The sequence below is a fragment of the Salvelinus alpinus genome, chromosome 6, assembly GCF_045679555.1.
Source record: "Salvelinus alpinus chromosome 6, SLU_Salpinus.1, whole genome shotgun sequence".
Classification (NCBI taxonomy): Eukaryota; Metazoa; Chordata; class Actinopteri; order Salmoniformes; family Salmonidae; genus Salvelinus; species Salvelinus alpinus.
The window spans coordinates 51293224-51305560 of NC_092091.1; the positions used below are offsets into that span (position 1 = coordinate 51293224).

At 40.3% G+C, this 12337-nt stretch overlaps 1 protein-coding gene across 5 annotated transcripts in view; it reads left to right on the forward strand.

Annotated features, from left to right (window-relative positions):
- The window catches only part of LOC139578826 (uncharacterized), a 49091-nt gene extending 36873 nt beyond the window's left edge, over positions 1-12218 (forward strand). For 3 of the 5 annotated variants that reach the window (XM_071406884.1, XM_071406888.1, XM_071406885.1), the window contains 2 exons: positions 2762-2874; positions 12073-12218. In XM_071406884.1, the coding sequence (XP_071262985.1) occupies positions 2762-2874; positions 12073-12195 (236 nt within the window). In that variant the 3' untranslated portion in view covers positions 12196-12218. Of the gene's footprint in view, positions 1-2761; positions 2875-3076; positions 5300-12072 lie in introns of those variants that run through there. The other 2 variants (XM_071406887.1, XM_071406886.1) reach the window with 2 other exon arrangements.
- The last annotated feature ends 119 nt before the right edge of the window (positions 12219-12337 follow it).

Genomic DNA, 12337 nt, shown 5'->3' on the forward strand with positions numbered 1-12337 from the left:
CTTCAAACTCAGTGCCTCTTTGCTTGGCATCATGGGAAAATCAAAAGAAATCAGCCAATCAGCCAAAATTGTAGACCTCCACAAGTCTGGGTCATCCTTGGGAGCAATTTCCAAACGCCTGAAGGTACCACGTTCATCTGTACAAACAATAGTACGCAAGTATAAACACCTTGGGATCACGCAGACGTCATACCGCTCAGGAAGGAGACGCGTTCTGTCTCCTAGAGATGAACGTACTTTGGTGCGAAAAGTGCAAATCAATCCCAGAACAACAGTAAAGGACCTTGTGAAGATGCTGGAGGAAACAGGTACAAAAGTATCTATATCCACAGTAAAACAAGTCCTATATCGACATAACCTGAAAGGCCACTCAGCAAGGAAGAAGCCACTGCTCCAAAACCAACATTAAAAAGCCAGACTATGGTTTGCAACTGCACATGGGGAAAAATATTGTACTTTTTGGAGAAATGTCCTCTGGTCTGATGAAACAAAAATATAACTGTTTGGCCATAATGACCATCGTTATGTTTGGAGAAAAAAGGGGGAAGCTTGCAAGGCGAAGAACACCATCCCAACCATGAAGCACGGGGGTGGCAGCATCATGTTGTGGGGGTGCTTTGCTGCAGGAGGGAATGGGGCACTTCATAAAATAGATGGCATCATAAGGATGGAAAATTATGTGGATATATTGAAGCAACATATCAAGGCATCAGTCAGGAAGTTAAAGCTTGGTCGCGAATGGGTCTTCCAAATGGACAATGACCCCAAGCATACTTCCAAAGTTGTGGCAAAATGGCTTAAGGACAACAAAGTCAAGATATTGGGGTGGCCATCACAAAGCCCTGACCTCAACCCTTTAGAACATTTGTGGGCAGAACTGAAAAAACATGTGCGAGCATGGAGGCCTACAAATCTGACTCATTTACACCAGCTCTGTCAGGAGGAATCGGACAAAATTCACCCAACTTATTGTGGGAAGCTTGTGGAAGGCTACCCGAAACGTTTGACTTAAGTTAAACAATTTAAAGGCAATTCTACCAAATACAAATTGAGTGTATGTAAACGTCTGTCCCACTTGGAATGTGATGAAAGAAATAAAAACTGAAATCATTCTCTCAACTATTTTTCTGACATTTCACATTCTTAAAATAAAGTTGTGATCCTACCTGACCTAAGACAGGGAATTTGTACTTGGATTAAATGTCAGGAATTGTGAAAAACTGAGTTTAAATGTATTTGGCTAAGGTGTATGTAAACTTCCGACTTCAACTGTATATATAGTGTAGATAGATACTATAGATGGATACTAAGATACTATAGATAGATACTAAGATACTATAGATACATTGCATTCGGAAAGTATTCAGACCCCTTTAATTTTTCCACATTTTGTTACGTTACTCTTATTCTAAAATGTATACAATTATTTTCCTCATCAATCTATACACAATACCCCATAATGACAAAAACAGGTTTTTATATATTTTTACAAATGTATTAAAAATAAATTACTGAAATCACATTTACATAAGTATTCAGACCATTTACTCAGTACTTTGTTGAAGCACTTTTGGCAGCGATTACAGCCTTTTGTCTTCTTGGGCATGACGCTACAAGCTTGGCACACCTGTATTTGGCAAGTTTCTCCCATTGTTCTCTGCAGATCCTCTCAAGTTTTGTCAGGTTGGATGGGGAGCGTCGCTGCTCCCCTATTTTTCAGGTCTCTCCGGAGATGTTTGATCGGGTTCAAGTCTTTTGCCCCAGTCTGAGGTCCTGAGCGCTCTGGAGCAGGTTTTCATCAAGGATCTTTCTGTACTTTGCTCCGTTCATCTTTCCCTCGATCCTGACTAGTCTCCCATTCAGGCCAAAGAGTTCAATCTTGGATTCATCAGCCCAGAGTATCTTGTTTCTCATGGTCTGAGAGTCCTTTAGGTGCCTTTTGGCAAGCTCCAATTGGGCTGTCATGTGTCTTTTACTGAGGAGTGGCTTCCGTCTGGCCACTCTACCATAAAGGCCTGATTGGTGGAGTGCTGCAGAGATGGTTGTCCTTCTGGATGGTTCTCCCATCTCCACAGAGGAACCCTGGAGCTCTGTCAGAGTCATCTCCCTGACCAAGGCCCTTCTCCCCCGATTGCTCATTTTGGCCAGGTGGCCAGCTCTAGGAAGAGTCTTGGTGGTTCCAAACTTCTTCCATTTAAGAATGATGGAGGACACTGTGTTCTTGGGGACCTTCAATGCTGCAGAAATGTTTTGGTACCCTTCCCCAGATCTGTGCCTCGAGACAATCCTGTCTCGGGGCTCTACGGACAATTGCTTCGACCTCATGGCTTGGTTTTTGCCCTGACATGCACTGCCAAATGTGGGACTTAATATAGTGTGCCTTACCAAATCATGTCCAATCAATTGAATTTACCACAGGTGGACTCCAATCAAGTTGTAGAAACATCTCAAGGATGATCAATGGAAACAGTATGCACCTGAGGTCAAATTTTAAGTCTCATAGCAAAGGGTCTGAATACTTATGTAAATAAGGTATTTCAGTTTCTTATTTTTTGCACCAACATTTTTTTCTGTTTTTGCTCTGTCATTATGGGATATTGTGTGTAGATTTATGAGTAAAAAAAAGATTTAATACATTTTAGAATAAGGCATAAGAAAATGTGGAAAAAGTGAAGAGGTCTGAATACTTTCTGAATGCACTGTAGATACTAAGATAGATAGATACTGTATACTCATCTCTCTCTTCTTTGCTCTCTCCTAGGGAAGGTCATATCAGTCAGTACGTTGTTAGCTATCTCTCTGATAGCTAATATCATCCTTCTCTTGGGTGTTGTCTACTTGTGGACCCGGGGGAAACGCCAGCATGAAGGCATGGTGAGTGTGTGTGTGTGTGTGTGTGTGTGTGTGTGTGTGTGTGTGTGTGTGTGTGTGTGTGTGTGTGTGTGTGTGTGTGTGTGTGTGTGTGTGTGTGTGTGTGTGTGTGTGTGTGTGTGTGTGTGTGTGTGTGTGTGTGTGCGTGCATGCGCGCGCATCAGTGTGTGCTTTATGTGGCTAAAGTGCTTCTTGTATTTTTCAGTCCCCTGCAATGCCTGAACTGACATTATTGAATGCAGTAGAGGTACATATTCTGATGCAGGTAATATTCTCAGAATGCCACGGCTTGGTGACTGATGACTTGGGGAACTAATCAATCGAACCCAAGAGCGTTTGGATATGCATGTAGTCAACAAAGTCTCTCTCTCTCTCTGTCTCTATGTCGCTCTCTCTCTCTCAGAACGGCAACAGAGATGCTCTGCAGCACTGACCCCTTTCAGAGGAATAATCCATCTCTCTTCCATCTGCCGCCATTTTCCCCTCGCTTTCCCAGACGAAAATTGACAAATATATGAGCCAGAGAAATGGAGCTAACAGTCCTGCCTCTCTGTCGCTCTCGCTCTCATACACACGCTTCACACGCTTCACGCTTCACACCTCAGCCCTTCACACAGGGCTGAGGCCACAACTCTTCTTCTCCTGCCACTGGCATTCTGGAGATACTGTTGAATAAGAGACTTCAGAATAAAAGCATTTGGACTTCATAATAAAAGCCTATGAACATCATAATAAAAGCTCCCTTCCTTGTGTTTTAATGAGGAGAATGGGAGAACTAATAAATGTCAGTCTGTCAAGAGTTGGATTAAGGGAACAACGGTGGTCTTGAATGACCACCCCCTGCCGTCCGTTCAGGCCAAAGAAAATATATTCATGTGAATTGGAAGAAAACAGTGTGATGAACAACAAGATGAACCCTTTAGGGGCGTACATTGGAACTAAGATGGTCTGAAATTTAGTATTATTATACCTGCATCCATTCCTGACTGTTTGGATGATGTGGCTGTGTTACCTGTTGAAAGGGGATTGTATGATGCAGAGGGACATCAGAAAAATATCAAAGGAGTAAATCAGTGGAAAAAAGGATGAAAGAAATGAAGTGAAGACTGTTTGATGTAGAAAGTGTGTATATACAGTATACAGTACCAGTCAAATGTTTGGACACACCTACTGATTCCAGGGTTTTTCTTTATTTTTACTATTTTCAACATTGTAGAATGATAGTGAAGACATCAAAACTATGAAATAATACATATGGAATCATGTAGTAACCAAAGAAGTGAAGATTCTTCAAAGTAGCCACCCTTTGCCTTGATGACAACTTTGCACAATCTTGGCATTCTCTCAAGCAGCTTCATGAGGAATGCTTTTCCAACAGTCTTGAAGGAGATGCCACATTTGCTGAGCACTTGTTCACTGCTTTCCCTTCACTCTGCGGTCCAACATATCCCAAACCATCTCAATAGGGTTGAGGTCGGGTGATTGTGGAGGCCAGGTCATCTGATGCAATACTCCATCACTCTCCTCGGTCAAATAGCCCTTACACAGCCTGGAGGTGTGTTTTGGGTCATTGTCCTGATGAAAAACAAATGATAGTCCCACTAAGCGCAAACCAGATGGGATGCTGTGGTAGCCATGCTGGTTAAGGGTGCCTTGAATTCTAAATAAATCACTGACAGTGTCACCAGCAAAGCACCATCCCACTTCCTCATCCATGCTTCACGGTGGGAACCACACCTGTGGAGATCATCCGTTCACTTACTCTGCGTCTCACAAAGACACAGCGGTTGGAACCAAAAACAGATTTCCACCGGTCTAATGTCCATTGCTCGTGTTTCTTGGCCCAAGCAAGTCTCTTTTTCTTATTGGTGTCCTTTAGTAGTGGTTTCTTTGCAGCAATTCGACCATGAAGGCCTGATTCACACAGTCTCCTCTGAACAGTTGATGTTGAGATGTGTCTGTTACTTGAACTCTGTGAAGCATTTATTTGGGTTGCAATCTGAGGTGCAATTCATTTATGATTTCTGAGGCTGGTAACTCTAATGAACTTATCCTCTGCAGCAGAGGTAATTCTGGGTCTTCCTTTCCAGTGGCAGTCCTCATGAGAGCCAGTTTCATCATAGCGCTTGATGATTTTTGCGACTGCACCTGAAGAAACTGTCAAAGTTCTTGAAATGTTCTGCATTGACTGACCTTCATGTCTTAAAGTAATGATGGATTGTCGTTTCTCTTTGCTTATTTGAGCTGTTCTTGCCATAATATGGACTTAGTCTTTTACCAAATAGGGCTATATTCTATATACCACCCCTACCTTTTCACAACACAACTGATTGTCTCAAATGTACTAAGAAGGAAATAAATTCCACAAATTCACTTTTAAGAAGGCACACCTTTTAATTTAAATGCATTCCAGGTGACTACCTCCTGAAGCTGGTTGTGAGAGAATGCCAAGTGTGCAAAGCTGTCATCAAGGCAAAGGGTGGCTACTATGAAGAATCTGAAATATAAAATATATTTTGATTTGTTTAACACTTTTTTGGTTACTACATGATTACATATGAGTTATTTCATGGTTTTGATGTCTTCAGTATTTCTACAATGTAGAAGATTAAAATTAGAAAATCAGAAAACCCTGGAATGAGTAGGTGTGTTCTGCACCTTGTGATAAGCATTACTAGTAACATCATAAAAGGCTGGTACCATTTCTATGTGTTGAAGAGACTTTACTGTGTGTGTGTGTGTGTGTGTGTGTGTGTGTGTGTGTGTGTGTGTGTGTGTGTGTGTGTGTGTGTGTGTGTGTGTGTGTGCAAACACTGTTTAAATGGCCTATGTTCTCTTTTGGTACAGTGAGAGATGCTATTTTTTCCTTATCAGTGTTATCCATAGACATATTTTTATAGGCGTGGCTCAAAAACCCCAACACTTTTGTATTGAAGGGTACATTATGGTCGTGATGTATGCAATTTGTAAAGAATCTTTACATCTAAAAAGCTTGTTATATACACAGGACCTGTTTAACATACTTTCTGGTCTGGTTTCCCTGACACGGATTAGGTCTAATCCAAGACTAAACATTTACTTCCATGGAGATTCTCTATTGAGCATGCTTTTTTCTCCAGGACTAGGTCTAGTGCTCTATTCAATCTGTATCGCGGAAGTTCAGCATTACAGCGTGATTGAGATTTAAAAGCAATATTCCCACGTTAGCGGAGACTGCATTCACTGTAAATGTTGTATATGTTGACTCAATCTGAAATTACTTTAACATTTCTATCGCGCAATCTGTAATGCTTCATGATTACAGATTGAATAGAGCCCATAGTCTGTGAAATCTTACCCTGTAAGCATTCTATGGACAAGGTATGACAGCAATCAATGCTTTGTTTTTGTTTACCTAGACACTATTTCAAATGCTAATTTTGTAGCATTTGTTGCACAAATCCAATGCAAATCAATGGGAACAACTTTAGCAAAATCAAGGCATGGATTACTATCATACCTTGTCTATATACTGCTTACAGCGTAAAGAAACCCTTTGTAATGTGTTGCACTATCCATTTAATTAACTTCTTAGGGCTGCAATCCCGTCAACGGGATCGATATGACAACAGCCAGTGAAAGTGCAGGGCGCCAAATTCAAACAACAGAAATCTCATAATTAAAATTCCTCAAACATACAACTATCTCATACCATTTTAAAGGTAATATTTGTGTTAATCCCACCACAGTGTCCGATTTCAAAAAGGCTTTACAGCGAAAGCACCACAAACGATTATGTTAGGTCACCGCCAAATCACAGAAAAACACACACATTTTTCCAGAGAGGAGTCACAAAAAGCAGAAATAGAGATAAAATTAATCACTAACCTTTGATGATCTTCATCAGATGACACTCATAGGACTTCATGTTACACAATACATGTATGTTTTTTTCGGTAAAGATCATATTTATATAAAAAAATCTCAGTATACATTGGCGCGTTATGCGCGTTATCAATTTCCAGAAATACTCATGATAAACGTTGATCAAAGATCAAGTGTTATACATGGAATTTTAGATCCACTTCTCTTTAATGCAACCGCTGTGTCAGATTTCAAAAAAGCTTTACGGAAAAAGCAAACCATGCAATAATCTGAGGTCGGCACTCAGAGCCCAATCAAGACAAAAATATATCCGCCATATTGTGCAGTCAACAGAAGTCAGAAATAATATTAGAAATATTCACTTACATTTGATGATCTTCATCAGAATGCACTCCCAGCAATCCCACAATAAATGTTTGATTTGTTCGGTAATGTCCATAATTTATTTTCAAATAGCTACTTTTGTTAGCGCGTTTGGTAAACAAATCCAAAGTCACGAAGCGCGTTCACTAAAAGCAGACGAAATGTCAAAAAGTTCCGTAACAGTCAGTAGAAACATGTCAAACGATGTATTGAATCAATCTTTAGGATGTTTTTAACATAAATCTTCAATAATGTTCCAACCGGAGAATTCCTTTGTCTTCAGAAGTGCGATGGAACAGAGCTCGCTCTCACATGAACGCGCATGGTCAGCGCATGTTCAGGTCATGGTAGACCTTACTCAATCCCCTCTCATTCGGCCCCCCTTCACAGTATAAGCATCAGACAAGGTTCTAAAGACTGTTGACATCTAGTGGAAGCCTTAGGAAGTGCAAAATGACCATATCCCACTGTGTATTCGATAGGCGATGAGTTGAAAACATACAAACCTCAGATTTCCCACTTCCTGGTTGTATTTTTGTATCTAATAAAAAATACAGTGTTAAATCGGTTTCCATCGCATTATCAACTCCTACTAATGGTTTTGTCACAAAAACTGTTGCATTATATACACAATTATGCCCATTCTGGTCCTGGCATGGGTAGTCTACCTACAAGATCATTATGGATAAGAGTGAGATTATATTTTTGGGTCAAATGGCAGCCAAGCATCAATCATCATGTCACCACAATTTTTTAAATAACTTATTTCATGTGTAGCCTAATAAACTGCATGCTTTTCCGGGTCGTAGTGGGAGGACCACACAACATATCACGTCACTTCCAAGTTTACTTCGATATGATGGTTATATCAATAATATTATATGCCATATCAATATTTGCAGTAGGGCTGTGCAATTATCAAATGGTTCTTGCCCTAAGCTTGCCCTAGCAAACTTGCAACATTGTATAAAATGTTCTGGGGCCCTCAGGCTTTCCGTGCAAGCGATAAGAAGTAATCAGGTATTTTTAAGACATTTCCACTGGATCAGAGCATTACATTTTTCTCTCTCATGCCGAATCGTTATCGAAAGGGAGAGAGATTCAAATATTTTTCAAAACTATTAAGGAACTATTGTCATTCTCAATGGATTCTAAACATACTTTGTTTACTTACTGTTTGAGGTGAAGAAACAAATACTGTTTGAAAAGCTCCACAACTCATTAGTACGTGGGGGGTTAAGACAATCAGAAATACTATTAGACATCCCCAAATGGGCACATTTTATAGGCCTACATTTGCACACAGGCCTGGTAGCCTAGGCCTACTTCTATATGCATACTCAACATTGACAGGAGCAATCCAAACAAAAGATCAATAAAAAATTGACAAAATTCATAAATGGAATGAAATAAACCAAAACTTGTTTCTCACAAGTATAGCTCAGCAAACAATGTGTCCACTTCGACAATGAGATTGGTAAATGCCTGTAATAATAATATATTGAATGCATTAACATAAATTACCGCAACCAAACAAACATTGTAAATGAGAAATTATGGGAATTAACGGTAAATGTACTGCTGGTGATATGTAATGGGGAATTGATAACCACTAACAATCAAAGGACAAACAATTCACAAGTTATGAAACAATGAATGCGCACAAAATGGCGGGAGAGAGAGACATGCCTTGTGCATCTTAGCCACACTCCTCTTGTTCTTGGACAGTGCCATCCCCACTGCCTCCGCAATGGATTAGTCCACTGAGACAGGTGCAAATCAGACCGACGTCTCGTGTGCCATGAAAAAAAATATCTATTTGCGACTGCTACATTAAAAAAATATTGGTGGACCGACAGTCGACTAAATGGGGTCGGGCCTAATTTGCACATAGATGCGTTTCATTCGCCATTTCTCACATAAGACTCGGGACTTGAAATTATCTGGCCAGGTTTTGTCACGTATTTTGTGGTACAGTGTCTCCGTGGATTACTCTCCACGCAGCCAGAGACAGCCGCAGCATCATCCTTGCAAAAAAACTTGCAACAGATTGGCTAGTGAAACGCACATATGGCCCTTTGACTGGATCAGCAAACTGTCAATCAACACAGGTCGGGTGAGCTAGCGAATAGATTGCTGATTTGCTGCACAGCTATAGGATGGGGTGCAGCACAAATGTCAAATTGTAAGGAGAGCGGATTGCCATAACAAAGTAATATGCAGTTCCAAAAATAGTTTGGTGATCAAGAATATTAACTATTTACTTTGCAAGCTCACCATCAATGGAGCGACAAGCAACAAGTAGGCCTACTGGTCTTTTGGTATGTCAAAATCGGCGTAGGCACAAATTCAAAATGTATTAAATATATGTTGTATCTCACCCATCTACACATAATACCCCATAATGAAAGTGAAAATGAAACGCTGAAATATCAAATTTACATAAATATTCACACCCCATTGCTATGACACTCCAATTTGAGCTCTGGTGCATACAATTTCCTTTGATCATCCTTGATGTCACTACAACTTGATTGGAGTCCACCTGTGGTCAATTCAATTGTTTGGACATGATTTAGGAAAAAAAAACACCTGTCTATATAAGGTCCCACAGTTGACAGTGCATGTCAGAGCAGAAACTATACTATGAAGTCCAAGGAACTGTCTGGAGAGCTCTGAGAGAATTGTGATGAGGCATATATCTGGAGAAGGGTATAAAACAATTTATTGAGTGTTGAAAGTTTCCAAGAGCACAGTGGGAAATTGAAAAAATATGGAACTGCCTAGACCTGGCTGTACGACCAAACTGAGCAAGAAAGATCTTGGTCAAGGATGTGACCAAGAACCCAATGACTGCAGAACTACAGAGTTCCTTGGCTGAGATGGAAGAACCTGCCAGAAGGCCAACAGTCTCTACAGCACTTCACCAATCTGGCCTTTATGGGAGAGTGGCCAGACAGAAGCCACTGAAAGACTTTGAGAGCGTAAGGCAAAATATTATGTGGTAAGATGAGACAAATTGAACATTTTGGTTTGAATGCAAATGTCTGGAGAAGACCAGGCACAGCTCATCAACCGTCTAACACCATTTCTACCGTGAAGCATGGTGGTGGCAGCATCATGCTATGGGGATGCTTTTCAGTGGCAGGGACTGGGAGACTGGTAAGGATAGAGGGAACAATAAATGGAGCCAAATACAGGCAATCCTTGATGGCGACTTGCTTCATAGTGCAAACAACCTTTGACTGGGGCCTACACACAATACTACATAATGTCAAAGTAGAATAATGTTTTTACAAATTAATAAAAATGGAAAGCTGAAATATATTGAGTCAATAAGTATTCAACCTTTTGTTAAGGCAAGCCTAAATAAGTTCAGTAGTAAAACTGTCCTTAACAAGTCACATAATAAGTTGCATGGATTCACTGTGCAATAATAGTGTTTAACATTATTTTTTTAATTACTATCTTATCTCTGTACCCCACATAATTATATGTAAGATTCCCAATTTTAACTTTTAAAACAGTTACAGAGTTTAATGGAGGTGATATGGGAAAACTGAGGATGGATCAACAACATTGTGGTTAGTCCACAATACTAACCTAAATGACAGTAAAAAGAAGGAAGCCTTTACAGAATAAAAATATTCCAAAACATGCATCCTGTTTGCAATAATGCACTAATGGGAAACTGGAAAAATGTGGCAAAGAAATGTACTTATATCCTGAATGCAAAGCGTTATGTTGGGGCAAATCCAACAAAACATGTCACTAAGTACCACTCTTCATATTTTCAAGCATGGTGGTGGCTGCATGGTGGTGGCTGCATCATGTTATGGTATGCTTGTCATCGGCAAGGAATAGGGAGTTTTTATGGCTAAAAATAAAAGGAATAGAGCTAAGCACGGGCAAAATCCTAGAGGAAATACGCACTGGAGTTGCATTCCAACAGACACTGGGAGAGAAATCATGTTTCAGCAGGGCAATAACCTAAAGCGCAAGGCCAAATACACACTGGAGATGCTTACCAAGATGATATTGAATGTTCCTGAGTGGCCTAGTTACAGTTTTTAATTAAATCGGCTTGGAAACCTATAGCAAGACTTGAAAATGGCTGTCTGGCAATGATCAACAACCAATTTGACAGAGCTTGAAGAATTCTTAGAAGAATAATTTGCAAATAGTATACAATCCAGGTTTGCAAAGCTCTTAGAGACTTACCCAGAAAGACTCAAAGCTGTAATCGCTGCCAAAGGTGATTGTAACATGTATTGACTTGGGGAGTTGACTACTTATGTAATAAAGATATATTTGTGTTTTTTTGTGTACAACGTTGACAAAGAAATTACAGTTAAATCCATTTGAATCCCACCTTGTACCACAACAAAATGTGGAAAAGGGCAAGGGGTGTGAATACTTTCTGAAGACACTTACCTGTTTGAGCTCCTGTTAGACAAATTCGATTTGATTTCTCAAGGGGAGACTGTGCTGTTTTTCCCTCTACCTGTATCTGTTCAGATAGGACAGGTCAAGCCTGATACAGAAGCAATATTTTTTGGTTGTGTATATTTGGTAAATCGTCTTGTATATTTTGTATGATATGGAGCTCTTACCATTGGATCGCCAAGACCTGTAAATAATATCTACACTCTGAGCACTTCTACCTGCCTTGCCTTCTGCTGATTTCCTGCCCTTATTACTGACTGCTACCAGGTCCCTATTTTACAATTACGTCATCAAAATAATTAAAAGGGCTGTCTGGTAGCCTCAATAAATAAAGATTTTCTGTCATTGCAGGTATAGATAATTTTTTTACTTGAAAAAACTTTTGACTTGACTTGCTCATAGAATGCATGACTTGGACTTGACTCGATACTCGACCCGTTCTACTTGGGACTCAACTGGAGACTCGAACTTGCTTGTGACTCAAGTAAGTGACTTGGGCCCACCTCTGGTTGTGTCCTGTCCCCACAGACTCCCAAGGCTGCACAGCCTACGACGTGGTCATCAGTGAAGGGTTCTTCCAGAAATGCCAGGTGTGTGTTTTTGTGCGTGCGTGTGTGTGTGTGTGTGTGTAACTCCTGTCTGTGTGTTTGAAGAATGATCCTCTATCCCAGAGTTTTCTGATTGCTGTGTCATTAGAGGGGCCGGAGAACAAATACAACCTGGAGCTCAGCCTAGGTGTGTGTGCCTGTATCTTTAGTGTGTGTGTGTAAGCTTGAATATGGATTTTATTATT